Below are 15,507 nucleotides of genomic sequence, written 5' to 3'. Positions count from 1 at the left end.
GCCTATTGATTACTTTGGATATGTAAAGTCATTTGTCTATGATTACTGAAAACAATTATACAAAATTGGCGCGACCGATAAGTCACGATGCAAGCAGTCACGCTCGAAATATAGACACACTAAATGTGAGTTTGAAGGCTGAAAATTTAGTACATAAAAAAACCCCCGTTATAGTAAATAGATACTACGTATCGTAAATACACAAATATGTACTCGGTAATTTCTGTAACATCCGCTGAATGCGCGCGGTTCATATTGCCCTGCGCGACGCAAGGCCGGCCGGTAAATTCTGGCCACTCGTTTGAATGTGTGTATTGTTGAAGATTCTCCTAAAATGCTTGGCATATTGGAATTCTCCGTATGTACTTTCTTTGCACGCGCTCACCAAATGATGTCAATTCACGTTCATTTAACGTAGCGGCAGCCAGCAAAATAGCTATCACCCGCCGGCAGTTCTACGGTTGAGCTCGACGCGTCAGCAAGTATACGGTGTAGACCTCTGAATATTTAATTGAGTGCGAAAATCTAAAAAGAAAATAGGAAATTGCGCACGCGGTTCACAGTGCAAGAGAAGGCAACATAAGACTAGAAAAATTAAGTTAACTAGAAAAATATTTGGTTTAATTAAAGGTTTACAAATTTAATACAAAGGCAAAATGTCCAACGCGCCCACGCAGCAATCAACAATAGGCACGAATGCGGTGTCGCCAGCGACCGCTGCGCTGGTGCAACAACACCAACAAGCATCACCGAAAGAGATTCCCGCGCTGAAACGCGCCGCCTTGCAAGTGATGGCTGGCGGATCGGCTGGTTTTGTGGAGGTTTGCATTATGCAGCCACTGGATGTGGTGAAGACGCGCATGCAATTGCAGAATACGACAAAAGCGATCGGAGAGGTGGGTAAAATACCAAAGAGCAAGTGTGTGGAGAGAGAATGAGCGCGAAGATCGTCTGTGTAAGAAAGTCAGTTTTGGAGGTAAAGCAGTTTAAGATTGTGTGTGTGTGTTTAGAATTTATATGTACGTCCATATGAAAGTTAATGACTGTATTTAAATACATACATACATATATACATATCGTCCCCTTAGTATTAAAATAGCCTATAAATTTTTTGATGTTTTGAGAAAATGAATTTCAAACTTTTTGTCGAAAGTAGCTCTCACTCAAATCTCGTTATGTCTGTAAATATTTATTATTTTTTGACTGACGTTTTGACTCACTTTGTGGAACTAGAATTTGACAAAATTTTGACCACATATAAAATCGACGATGGAGAATCCAAAAATTCAATAAAAAAATAATAGCCTATGAGCACATAGGCTATTGTTATACTAAGGAGACGATATTTAAGTGGTGTGATTTGTTTATTTGGTTGGCTTTTCTAAGAGATTTAAAGCAAAAGCTCACTTCTAGAGTTTTGCTGATAAGATAAATATTTCCATCATCATATTGACGCTTGTGCTCCGAAAGGTGTCTTATGTAATGGTGTGGTCGTGGTTGAATTTCAAAATATTAATTTGTCTACAAAAGTAATATAGAAATTATGACAATTTGTACGAAAAGTGGTTTTGGCAGCTAAATTTAATAGAAAAACACCGTCACAACTTTGAATGTATGTACAAATAAATCACCTCAGAGAAAAATAAATAAACCCTTAATACCCACATCGAATAGCCTCCATATCCTCCCACGTGCACTTTTACACCCCTTTTCCTTTACTCTCCACCCAGCATTCGATTTTCTTTGCATTTTTATCTTCCTACTTAGCTGTCCATCATTGTTGTCAGCATTGACATTGTCCTTAATCGTCAATAGCAACAACAATGGGAACAATGTAGAATATGTAGATATGTATGTATATGTGTGGGCGGAAAGCTTGCACGTATAAACGTAATATAACTTTTATGACGCCACCGCGTGGCACTTTCAGCCAATTCGCTTAGTCTTATTTGTTGGTTGATAAGGCGAAACTCAGACGAGCCGGTTTGCTAGTTAAAGGGGGAGAAGCGCGATCTCAATTGTTTTGGCATGTCTGTATAGTGGTGTGTCTTTTTATCATTTGTGTTCATTTTTAAAGTGGAAAAAAGTTATGTATGTCTTATCGATCCCACACACAATTAGAGGCAATTTGCGATCAAAACAAATTAAACAGTTTTTCAGGTTATTAAAATGAAATATTGTACAAATGTATAAGCTGAAAATTCTTATCGGTGGCATATTTTATCTATATACATAAAAACAGAAAACAAAAAAATATATACACATACATATGTATGTATGTACAAATTTGTATAAAATAATTAAATAAATTATAAAAAGTACCAAAAAATGTGTTTTCCTTAAAAGCTATGGATGTACAAATATGCACACAGGAATTTATAAAAATATTTCGTAAATAAAAAAAAATCTTACCAAAAAGTGCGCAGCTTTTTATAAAATACACCACTTTTAAAAATCATTAAAACCATTTTTTCATCAAAAAATCTACCTAAAAAAATTTATAAAAATGTTTTGTAAAAAAATTGTATAAAAGAAATCGTTAAATTTTTAATTTTAATTTAACCAAAAAATCATTAAGAATAGTTTTTATAAAAAAAATAAATACACTTTTTATAAAATAATTTGACAAATTGCCTATAAGAAAATATTAAAACATTTTTCCCTAAAAAGTATGTACATATATACATATACTATATACCTATGTATGTAACGCAAGAAACTGAGTTTGGATGACGTACTGTGATGAGTAGAGGGCACAAAAGGCCATGAGGTCGAAGTGCAAACCTCAAATCAAATATAATTTAATCTAATGTACATATCTACGTACCTACAGCTATGGACACATAAATAGTATACATTTAAACTAATATTGATATGATTTTTTGGAGTAAAAATTGTAATTGATTGATCGTTTCGCTTTATTTATTACTAGCAAACCCGGCCCCCTTCGCTGGGCACACTAAAATAGAATAGATATGGTTTAGAACAGAAAATATATGATTTTCATATTATTTATTTCTTTATTCTTTATTCAAGCGCTTTGGCATAAACAATATTTTTTGTTTTTCTATTTGTTTTTGAGTAAATATAAAATATAAATTGAAAATCAGGAAAAAAGAAGATTGTTTTTAAATTTCAAATCAACGCATGTGAATAAACAATCGTCTTTTTTCCTGATCATCCATGAATTTTTCGTTTCAAATTATATGTTTTATTAAGCATTGGAGCTTTTTTAACCATTATCCATTTATATTTTTCAAAAAAAAAAGAACCAAAAAAAATTTTTTTTCCACGAACACATAATTTCATTCGGATTTCACATTAAATTATCAAATTTCGTAAAAAGTTACTCACTGTTCCAAAATTCACTCCAAAAAAATTCACAAACAATTTTTACATGTTGCACTTACGTTTTTTCCTTATGGCATCCAAATCAGAAAGAAATATTGACACATTGTAACTCACACTGTCAATTTGACAGTTCAGTTCCGCCCCAAGCGTTAAAAAAGTAAGCGACATTATGGCTGGTTCAAAAGAACGCTGTACCCGTTGCCAGTGCTCCGAATTACAACCAAACTTTACGAAACCCATTTTCAATACTTACTTAACAATGTGCGTAAGTTTGGTTTAATTCGGTGCAAAGACACGGCGGGTCCACGTTTTGGCATATATTTCGAGACCCTAGTCATCAATAGGTATGAAAATTAACCCGTATTAAAGCACTTATCAACAGCTTTCATTTGATACCCATACTGTACATACACAACCAAAGGTTACTCGGGTCCACGTTTTGACCTATATCTCGAGACCCTAGACACGGAGCGGCATGAAAAATACTCTGTACTAAGGCATTCACCAACAGCTTCCATTTGATACCCATATTGTACATACACGTCCGAAGGTTACCCGGGTCCACGTTTTGACCTATATCTCGAGACCCTATCTACCAATAGGTATCCAAACTATACGGAAATCATCTTCAATACCTACTTAACAATGTGTGTAAGTTTGGTTTAATTCGGTTCAAAGACACGGCGGGTCCACGTTTTGGCATATATTTCGAGACCCTAGTCATCAATAGGTATGAAAATTACCCCGTATTAAAGCACTTATCACCAGCTTTCATTTGATATCCATATTGTACAAACACATTCTAGGGTCCACGTTTTGGTCTCTATCTCGAGACCCTAGTCACGGAGCGGATGGAAATACTATGAACTAAAGCATTCACCAACAGCTTCCATTTGATACCCATATTGTACATACACGTCCGAAGGTTACCCGGGTCCACGTTTTGACCTATATCTCGAGACCCTATCTACCAATAGGTATTCAAACTATACGGAAACCATCTTCAATACCTACTTAACAATGTGTGTAAGTTTGGTTTAATTCGGTTCAAAGACACGGCGGGTCCACGTTTTGGCATATATTTCGAGACCCTAGTCATCAATAAGTATGAAAATTAACCCGTATTAAAGCACTTATCCACAGCTTTCATTTGATATCCATATTGTACAAACACATTCTAGGGTCCACGTTTTGGTCTCTATCTCGAGACCCTAGTCACGGAGCGGAAGGAAATACTCTGAACTAAAGCATTCACCAACAGCTTCCATTTGATACCCATATTGTACATACACATCCGAAGGTTACCCGGGTCCACGTTTTGACCTATATCTCGAGACCCTATCTACCAATAGGTATCCAAACTCTACGGAAACTATTTTCAATACCTCCTTAACAATGTGTGTAAGTTTGGTTTAATTCGGTGCAAAGACACGGCGGGTCCACGTTTTGGCATATATTTCCAGACCCTAGTCATCAATAGGTATGAAAATTACCCCGTATTAAAGCACTTATCAACAGCTTTCATTTGATACCCATATTGTACATACACAACCAAAGGTTGCCCGGGTCCACGTTTTGACCTATATCTCGAGACCCCAGTCACGGAGCAGCATGAAAAATACTCTGTACTAAAGCATTCACCAACAGCTTCAATTTGATATCCATATTGTACAAACACATTCTAGGGTCCACGTTTTGGTCTCTATCTCGAGACCCTAGACACGGAGCGGCATGAAAAATACTCTGGACTAAAGCATTCACCAACAGCTTCCATTTGATACCCATATTGTACATACACATCCGAAGGTTACCCGGGTCCACGTTTTGACCTATATCTCGAGCCCTATTTCCAAAATAAAATATAATCCATGTTACTCGTGGATGATGTAGCTTTCGAATGGTGAAAGAATTTTTAAAATCGGTCCAGTAGTTTTTCAGCCTATTCATTACAAACAAACAAAGTTTTCCTCTTTATAATATTAGTATAGATACAAGTTTTCGATTATTAGAAGAAAAATGGAGATCAAATTGTTAGACTTATATTTTTCAAATATTTAGTCTTAATATGGAGATGAGTCTTTTCTAACTCAAAAGTATGCCTTTTTTATTTACAATATTTTTATACATTTAAAAATTTTTTTTTTAATATTTTTTGTTTAAAAAAATTTATACGCTTGTGTCTCCTTAAAAAATTAACCTGCAATTAAAAAATAAAATATAAATTAAAATAAAAATTTTATTTTTTATTTATTTTATTATTTATTATTTTATTTTAATTTATTTTTTATAAATATATTTTTATATTTTATTTTTATTTTTTAAAAAAATATTTTCATTTTGTATTTTATATACATATTTTATTTTTATTTTTATAAAAATTTTTTTATAAAAAGAAAAATTAAATGTTAATAATAAAACAATTTTTATAAAAAAATAAAATTTTTTTTATAAAATAACCTTAGTTCGAATAGAGATATCGAAATTTTTCATGTAACATATTCACTTTGCTTTGTTCAGTTCTATAAAATTCCAGTTACAGAGTAAGCAACCAGTCAAGATTTTCCTACTAAGCTTTGGGTCGGATAATAAATAAATTTAAATGAAATTAAATTCAACCTATATTTGTTGTAAATTATTTGCCTATTACATATTTGTGTAGATCATGAAAATTTGTAAATATTTTTCTTCATTAACAATCGACTGCTCAAGACGGAGGAGAGGTTCCCTATTAATTGTAAACGTTTTCGCCTTTCAAAATGCATTTTCTAATAATTTTATTCAATTATTTGAACTTTACGCTGGTTAAAGCAATTGCCCTGTCAGTGGGTATGTGTGTGTGCTGGTAGCGGACTACTTTCCATTTTTGTTTTGCTTTTATCAGCCAATGCATACATTTTCGCCAAAGGGCATGTCAAGGTCAAAAGCTTGAAGTTATTAATTATTATTTAAAAAAAATATTTATAAAAGCCAACAATTAAACAGCCTTTTTGTAAGTTTAAGCGATTTTGGTGTAACCAATAAGAAATCAGTGGAGATGCAGGGAGATATGTACACATGTGTGTATGTATAATCGAACAATAGGTAAAAGTAAAAGGGACTGCTGTTGAAATATGTGTATGATACATTTACGTATGTGGGTATGTAGCTTTATTTATTTATACATTTGCCAGCGGAACAACGCTTTTTTCGCTCTTTGATCTAGCAAATTCCACTCCAAAAACCTTTTAATCAGCTCAGTTAGCCAGCCACTCTCGTGTTGATTCCATTCAAAATACTTGTTGAGCGCTTATTAAAAAATATTTACATACAGATATGCATTTATTATCTCGTTATCAGTTCAACGAGTATTCGCATGTTGCCATCAGAAGCTTCAACGAGCCAACGTGACGCAAACAAGGCGCAATAGTCAAAATGCTTCAATAAAAATGCTAAAAATATATTGAAAAAAATATTCACACAAACATATGTACGTATGTACAATTGCATGTGAATGCTTTTGTAACGCTAAGCATGATTTCGACAATTTGCTGCCTCAGTCGCTCCCCTTTTTCGCTGCGAACCTCCAGCCAGACCACTTAGAATTCGACACGCGTGCGATTTAATAAACAAAACAAAAAATACTTGGGATTTTGCTCGAATTTGGTCTCTTCTCTCACTTTTCTACTAAGCTTTGTATGTATGTATGAATGTAAGTAAAAATAATGGATTAATAATGCATTAGAATACGAAATTAAATGATTAGGAGACGACAAGCGCGAATGGAGGTTCTCGCTTCAAAAATATTAACTTTTTGTTGATAAAAAATGATTGTCTTTTTTTTATTGTAAATACCAAAATAAGCATAGTACTAAGTTCTCGTTTCATGTGAAATGACAGTAAAAATCCATACAAATTGCATTACCGTGAAATATGCATGAGATTCCATATGTATCCCATGGCAAAATATTGTAGTACTCAGTTCACGCCACGAAAACACCGCGCAACAGTGACAGCAACATTTTTTCACACCTATTTAAAATTGAGCGAAAACTCATAGTTCGTTTACAAGTGAAGTGCTTGAGTTATACTCCGAAGATATGGCATTTTTAAGCTGAATGTCTTCGCAAAGAGTGTAATTAGATCTTCTCTTTATATTTTTGTGCCAATATACAAACATACATATATGTACTTATATATTAATTTATTTACTTTTACTTACCAAAACTTGCCAATTGCTGTTGGAACGATGCTCTTGAATTTGACGTTTCTTCTCATTTGACAATAAAAATATCGGCCAAATGAGCCTAAGGCCTGACTAGTACCAAGTTGTCCTTGTTAAATTCTTACAGTCAAACTTCTACAACTCCTTCAGTTTTCCTCTGATTTGCTTGAAATTTTGACTCAAAACTACGGAACAAAATATGCAAAAACTCAAAAATCTATTAAAAAATCGGTCAAAAAAGAGGGAGAAGAACCGAAGCGGGAAAAAGGAAGAGGAACGTTTGGATTAGACGAAGATGATGGACAATCGGTGACCAATTACAAGTGCGTTAACCACTTCAAGCTGAAATTCGCCAGGTGTGTGATATTTAAGCCTCTTATATCCGCATAAAGCGGCAGCCAAGATGTCTGAATCTTACGTTTCCACGACAGTCGGTTCTACGTTACCGAAACGACCCGGATTTATATCCGGCCAAGGACTGTCACTCCAGCAGCACTCCGCGTAAGTAAATATGGGGAATGTTTATGCTGCTACAACAACAACATGTCTGAATCTTAGCCCGATGAAAGCAGGACAATTGAGGAGAAGGTGCTGAGATGATTCCACCTCATCCCCCAGACAGCTTCTAAAGAAAGGACTTGAAACAATACCAAGTCTCACCGCATGGACACCCAACGAACTGTGCCCAGTAAGGATACCCAACAAATTCGAGAGTTGTGGCTTTGTTAGCCTTAGAAGTTCGCTCGATCTAGTCATGGCCAAAAAGATCTCGCGACTTTGCACGTTTGCGCTTTGACGTGGTAATCCCGTCTGATTTCCTGGATTCTGCAAGCGGGGCTGAACCGCCACCTCTGTGAATCCTGCTGCTTTAGAAGGGAGTCTCAGTCTGACTTTCGGGATTCTCCTAATTGTAAACGGATCGCCACATGAAGTGCCAGCAGGATCAAATAAGTACACATACATATGCACAATAATATATTTATTATCGTTATTATATCTTTATTATTCATGGCTGTATTTTCACTCACGTAAGTGACGGGTTAAACGCTATTTACTCTTCGTGTCACTGGGGCATGAAAAATCGCGTATAAATAAACGCATGACATCTTAGAGATTATCCCATTCATTAACAAATGCCATTACATGCCGCTCTGAAAATTTCCTCTTTCTCTGTGCTTTTGTGTTTTGGCTAATTACGAATGTGCTCAACGAAGACGGCAAGTAATTTGTCGGCAAATTGTCGATATTAAATGTACGATCAGGTTTGAGGCAGGCATGCGATGTGTTCTATGTATTAGATTGGATTAGTTTGACATTAGTGGTTGAGTCTAGTCTGGTCTTAGTCATGGTGGTCAATGTGGATATATTGTGACTCAACGTTACGTAGTTGAAGATTTTGACTCATTATTGGCAAGAATTTTCCTTTTTTGTAGTGTGTTTGCAGGTAAGCCGATCCTTAGACCTAAAGAGCGGAGTTAGTAAGAGGTTTATAGGAACTCAAAATCTGTTCTGTTGTTTTAATTTTTCTCCGTAAGCAGAGCTCTCATAAATCAAAATGTGTCTATGAGCTTACTCTGCAGTGACCAATCTCTGACTAGTCAAGTCGCATGTCTGGTCTTAACCTTACCAGAAGTGTTTGAGATCTTTTCTCTTCTCTTCTCTTCTCTGTCTATTTCTTCTCAAATTTGCCTAGAAAGTCCTTGAGGACAACCAGAGACAAAGTTCTGAGGCGGAACATTCTTGCTGGCGTAAAATATTAGTATGGCCGGCATCACAGTCTTGGAGCCAAGCACGCCAGTATTTCGAAGTTCGGGACCATTCCAAATTTAATTTTTGAGCTCAATTTTTTTACCGAGAAGAAATTTGTCATATATGCTACTGTTCTGCCTATAATACTGCCGTAGAGTGGTGAAATTGTAGGAGGTAATCGTCACATAGCCATACGTCTTTTTTTCGTTTTTGGAAATATTTTCAAAAAGTGTTTTTTTATTTACTTTTTGAAATCATGCACTTGGTTTTTATTCATTAATTAATGCTTCGTCGCCATTATTCATCGCAATAAATTTCGCTTAATGAATATCCCATATAGTATGTATGTGTGTGTGTATTTATAGTGTATGTCTTCTCACTGGTCTAAAAATATTTTTCAATCGAAAGTGGTGATACTTCCGATGCACACTCGTCCATATGCAAAACAAATTTTTTTCTATTTTCAACTATATATGTATATATGTATGCCTTTATTTACATTTCTAAAGAGGATTGGCCCATGTCGATGGTTTGCTGTGCGTTCTTGATTGTTGCGATACAAGCGAAATGAGGGTAGCCCAACTAAATACATTTGAAAGTGATTTATTTCCAGTTGGATGTGTGATTGCGTGCTAACTAATTCAGTTGTTTACGTTTTCCTCGATTCATATAATAAGAATAAGACGGTGTGAACATCACTTAATATTATGAAATAATAATATCGATCGTGTATAAAATTAAAATATAGGGAAAGGGGAGGAGGGACGTAAGCTAATACATATATTCAACTCTTTACTTTGCCTTCTAATTGAATAAATGTCACATAATTACAACGTTGGTGTAAACGTCACATAATAATAAAAAAATTGGGTATTAAAAAAAATTATGGAAAAGTCAGAGGCCTGGTTTGTGATAAATATATGGATACGAACTAATGCAGTTGTTTACTTTGTCTTCAAATTGAATGAAATTAGCAACAACAAAATAGTAATAACACGCGATATTTTTTTATGTGGCAGAAACTGCGCAATTCCTCAGCGAAAATATTTTCGAAAATCAACGAGAATTCTGAACCACTTGAAACTTGCACTTCGTTATATCAAAATTTAATGGCCCATGCCATGGTTATGCAGTTTCATCTGAATTTATCTAAAAATTGTGACTAAAATGTTTAAAGTAAAGGCGCCAAATTTTTACAAATTTTTACAAATTTTGTACAAAGTTTGAAACTTTGCATATCGCAAAATACGTGATTTTTTTTTTTAGATAATCGTCCGAAGGAGTCGACAATTCAAAAAGTGGACGTTCTGTTAAGAATATTTCTGCTGTAGCGTAAATAGTTGCTAAACAACCTTCAACATGGATATCTCGACGTTATCAACAATTAGGCATTCATGAATCGACGGTTTGACGGATTTTATCCGTAATCCGCTCTTGATGGACATTTAAGTCATATACTTTTTCAACTTAAAATGTTAAGAGTTGTATTTTGAACAAAAATAGTGAGACCTGAGGGAACCTAAATGTGTACATGTTTTATTTTAAAGCAAAATGTAGACGCGTCTTGTGAAAGACCCTTTATAAACTATATTTTTGTAAAAAAGAAATAAAACAAGAATAAATGATCAGAACTTGTCAATTGGGATGTACGCTTTCTTTTGACGCTAACAGTACTTCATTTATCGTGAAATACAAGTATTTATTTTATTTAATATAGCTCTCGTTTTCTATTCTCTTTGTAGACCCACTACAATGGCGTTTTCGACTGCTTTGCCAAAATGTACCGTCAAGAAGGTCTTTTCTCTTTCTGGAAGGGTATACTGCCGCCTGTTATAGCCGAGACACCGAAGCGCGCCATTAAATTTGTCTGTTTCGAACAAACGAAGCCGCTATTCCTCTTTGGAGCGCCAGCGCCTACACCACTGGTGAGTGTATTTTCACATAACTAAAAAATTAAACAAAAAATAATCAAGAGTAATAAAATGAGCTCCATGAACATCGTCACTTTCTTGTTTAGTTTTATTTAAAAATTATATCAAATTTTGTGCCTTATTTTCATCACCTCTCCATGTCTCTCCACCAGACATTCTCGCTTGCTGGTCTTACAGCCGGTCTTATTGAAGCTATTGCCGTCAATCCCTTCGAGGTGGTTAAAGTGGCTCAACAAGCCGATCGCACGAAAATGAAGGAGGCTGCCAGTACTTGGACGGTGGCGCGTCGCATCGTACAAACGGATGGTCTAGGCTTTCGTGGCCTCAACAAAGGCGTTACCGCGACAATGGGCCGCAACGGTGTCTTCAACATGGTCTATTTCGGCTTCTACCACAGCGTCAGGAATTATGTGCCCGCCTTCGAGGATAGCACGCACGAATTCTTCCGCAAAGTGCTGATCGGCTTCACATCCGGCACGCTGGCTTGCTTCGTAAACATACCATTCGATGTGGCGAAATCGCGCATACAGGGTCCCCAGCCACAAGCGGGCGGCATCAAGTACAAGGGCACTTTCCGTTCTATTGGCATTGTGTACAGAGAGGAGGGCTTCCGTGCGCTCTACAAGGGACTCGTGCCGAAGGTGATGCGCTTGGGTCCCGGTGGTGCCATCATGCTTTTGGTCTTCGAGTATGCTTACGAATTTCTACAGGCCAACTTGTAATGAGTAGACTCAATAAGTATTTGTGAAAACATTTGTAATTACTGCCCACAAATAATACACACATACATACAAATGTGATTTTTATATTAATTATTCGATAAAATGTTTAATTTTTATTTTTATGCCATACATACATACAAACCTAAGAAATGTAATAAAAAGTAATGTTTTTATTTTTGGTAAATTTTATGGATGAACTTAATTTGCCAATTTTAATTTTTCCTGCTAACTTTTTATGACTTTTGTGGTTGCTACTCGTATAAGTATTGTAGCGTCGAATTTGGAGCAAAGCTGTGTATAATTAACAAATTGCTGCGATTTCGTTTTTTTCCAATGACGTTGTTGCCTTTTAATAAATCAATTTTTTCTTTTTTGAAAACCCTGTCCCCTGTTATTAAAAATCGAAACAGGTTTAAATGGCCACAGCGGCAAATGGGCGGATCCATGGCTCGTTATTTCGGTTGGCCGCTTGCTTATTTGGTCACTCTTTAGACACGTCGGAGACTTCGGTGACGGATAGGTTACCGTACACTTAACTATATGTGATGTTGACGTTGTTGTTGCACTAAGACGCAAACGAATTGAAATTCTGCTGCTGGCTGCTCAGAGGTTTGCGCAGCATGAGCAATTTTCATATGCACTACACTTAGGTTAGAGCAGATGTATGCAATTACGGATACGCTGGGACATTTAATATTGTGTAAAAATTCCAAATATTTGTTATTATATAGTTCATAATTTTGTTGAAAAATCGCTTAATTTTGATTTATGCAACACCCCGCCTAACTGGCGTCAATTGATACAGATTTCCAGAACGAATGTAGCTATTAAGAAAATGTATACTTTGACTGCAGGATGTGGATAGTTTCGACATCAGCCTTCCGGGGTTAGTGCTGGATTCGTCAGTTAAAATGTGCAGGTCCGTATCAGCGATGTCTCTTTCTCGGCGAGTTGCAAATATTCCTTGTTGACGTAGAGAGCTCGGAGGGTTGATAAGAGGTACCTGTAAAGCTAAGTGAAGTTTATTGAATATTTTTAAAATATTCTTTGGCGAACGCCTGAAGCTCTGTTAGAGATTTGGTTAAAGTACTGCACCACTCCAGAGCTTACAGTAGACTAAGCTGGTTCTACGTCACCGGAATGACTCGAGTTTTTTCCGACCAAGGGCTGCCGCCCCAGTAAACTAGCCCTGTCTTTTGCACCGGACCTTACCCCTTAGCTGCATTAGATAACTTGAAAATATTATATTTGACGATCCTTCCGATCTAGCTTCGAGTTAGCTGAAATACGTCCGATGAGGTGACAGTCACGATGTCACAGTCAATCACTTCTTGAGCTTTATATCTAACAATAACAGGCAAGAACCCAATAAAGGCTCTAGTTTGCCACTTTGGCGTAAGTAGAAGATAACTTGCATTAGATAACTTGAAAATATTATATTTGACGATCCTTCCGATCTAGCTTCGAGTTAGCTGAAATACGTCCGATGAGGTGACAGTCACGATGTCACAGTCAATCACTTCTTGAGCTTTATATCTAACAATAACAGGCAAGAACCCAATAAAGGCTCTAGTTTGCCACTTTGGCGTAAGTAGAACTGTTTAATGCAGACACGACAAGCTTCTATGATAAAGAGAGCTTACCATTTTACATAATTGACAATTTGTCTAAACTCAGCCACAAATTAACAAGTATCTGGCGGCCACCGTAGCTAAAAGGGTCGGTACGTTACTACCATTGAAGATTAAGTGACATAAAGAATTATTTTTTTAGCGTTTGCGTTTAAAACTGTAGGTACCTCCATCTGTGGAACAACATCAAGAAACACATCGCAAATAAAAGGAGGAGCTCAGCCAACTCCCGATAAAGGGTTTAAGCGCCTATATATATTATATATACGAATGAGCTGCTGAATGGATATATGCGTACTAGAAAAAGGTGTTTTCCAATAGTGATCCGAGTATATTTCTATCATGAAAAAGCTCCTCATAAAAAACTATCACCCATTCGAACACGGCGTAAAACTCTAAGTTGTCCAAATGCTCAGCAAAGGATGTACGGCTAAGTGAGTCTATTTAGAGTGGCACTCCTTGCATCCATTCCCAGCTAATACCCAAACTCACCTAGGAGACATAAAACTATCTCAGCCAATCGCTCCACGCTTTGTGGCGTGCACGAATTTTTTCGCTGAACTTTTAGTTTGAGAAATCCAAGAGCTGTCTTATCGGCGATATATCATACATTAGGACGGTTATAATACGCCCACTTGCGCAGAGAGAACTTTACTGACAGACACAATTCTCTTATAAAATCTAAGATCGTATTCTGCTGAATAAAATGTATGCACATTTCTTTTATCTTTACCAAAACGAGATGTTTCATTCTTCTTTCTTAGACGTACCCCATTCGAGTAGGAGGTGCTTTGGTGGCTCTGGAGACGAGCCTTAGAACCGACAAGTGTCGTTTGATTATATCTCGAACTTCTTCAGATGACTACGATGGCCCATGGGGCTGCCAGTACGGTTTCGATCTTTGTTATTAGGAAAATTTATAAATTGTCTGAATACTTTGAGATTGCAAAGACTTTGGCAAAGTCCCACAGCCCTTCCTTTTCTCGGCTGTGCTCCTCTTTGATGCTATGTACATTGCTCCATTGCAAATAATGGCTGAGACTTGCTTGACAGCTTGCATTAGTTTATTAGTCGCAGCCTTTCATCATCTTCAGCTACCTCTTTCGTATGAAATGGGGCTTATAATGGTTTCTCCGATCTGACAAAGCTATAAGCGAATACTTTTCACGCCGACGAAGTCTACATGTAATAGAAAATATCCGGACGAGTCTAGTGCGAAATGAATAAATGCAAGGTGTCAGAATAAAAAGAGACTTTGGCTAGAGAAAAAGTTACAGTCGATTCACTGGTTAGAAACGTGTTGCAAAAGAAAATATACACAGAAAATGATTGCGCATGCGATATTTCTTTCATAAGTGCACCGAATTTCATTCAAATAAGGCGTAAACTGCACCAATATGCCTTTTGAACTGCCTGCTTCAGATAAGCTTAGATTTTTGAAAGTATTTTTTTTACTGTTATTTTAAGGCCGTGAAACTCTTGTTCAAAGGTTAGTTTACGACTAGCGCAACCAAAGATATTAGGGTCAATCATATTTCTTAGCTGGCCTTCGGGCCAAAAACTACAGACATTTTAAAAATCCACTTATTAGCAGATATGACATCTGTCCTAAGTGCTAACAAGCGCTTTTTCAATTTGATACACAACAAACCAGTATTTTATGCTAAATTCGAAAGTGAACGAATTGAAAATTGCTGAAGTGATTGCTTCTAGTCTGCCATTGCAGCCAACGGTGAGCCGACGTTGACGCTCAAGGACACGAGTCAAGCTGGTCGACTTGCGCGGAGTTTGCAGGCTGGTCGGGCCACTTGATAGACACAAAGAGCAAAATGAAATAATAGAAATTCCTACACATATACATACATACATACATGTTTGTAGTCGCAACCGCATGCAATTGTATTATCAAATCTTTATAGCTT

The 15,507-nt window shown here is 36.3% G+C and overlaps 1 protein-coding gene across 1 annotated transcript; it reads left to right on the top strand.

Moving 5' to 3' along the window:
• The first annotated feature begins 294 nt into the window (after positions 1 to 294).
• On the top strand, positions 295 to 12,138 carry LOC128859275 (mitochondrial 2-oxodicarboxylate carrier). Its single transcript, XM_054096137.1, has 3 exons — positions 295 to 896; positions 11,044 to 11,226; positions 11,385 to 12,138. The coding sequence occupies exons 1-3, from the start codon at positions 657 to 659 to the stop codon at positions 11,952 to 11,954; spliced, it is 993 nt and encodes a 330-aa protein (XP_053952112.1). The 5' UTR covers positions 295 to 656; the 3' UTR covers positions 11,955 to 12,138.
• Positions 12,139 to 15,507: the final 3,369 nt, after the last annotated feature.

This window comes from Anastrepha ludens, chromosome 3, assembly GCF_028408465.1.
Source record: "Anastrepha ludens isolate Willacy chromosome 3, idAnaLude1.1, whole genome shotgun sequence".
In the NCBI taxonomy this organism is placed as follows: domain Eukaryota; kingdom Metazoa; phylum Arthropoda; class Insecta; order Diptera; family Tephritidae; genus Anastrepha; species Anastrepha ludens.
The sequence above is the reverse complement of the archived record's forward strand: the minus strand, read 5'-3'. Positions and strand labels throughout refer to the sequence as shown.

Coding starts and splice junctions, on each gene's coding strand:
- LOC128859275 (XM_054096137.1), top strand. CDS start 657: ATGTCCAACGCGCCCACGCAGCAATCAACAATAGGCACGAATGCGGTG. Junction 897..11,043: donor CGACAAAAGCGATCGGAGAG/GTGGGTAAAATA, acceptor TTCTCTTTGTAG/ACCCACTACAATGGCGTTTT. Junction 11,227..11,384: donor CGCCAGCGCCTACACCACTG/GTGAGTGTATTT, acceptor TCTCTCCACCAG/ACATTCTCGCTTGCTGGTCT.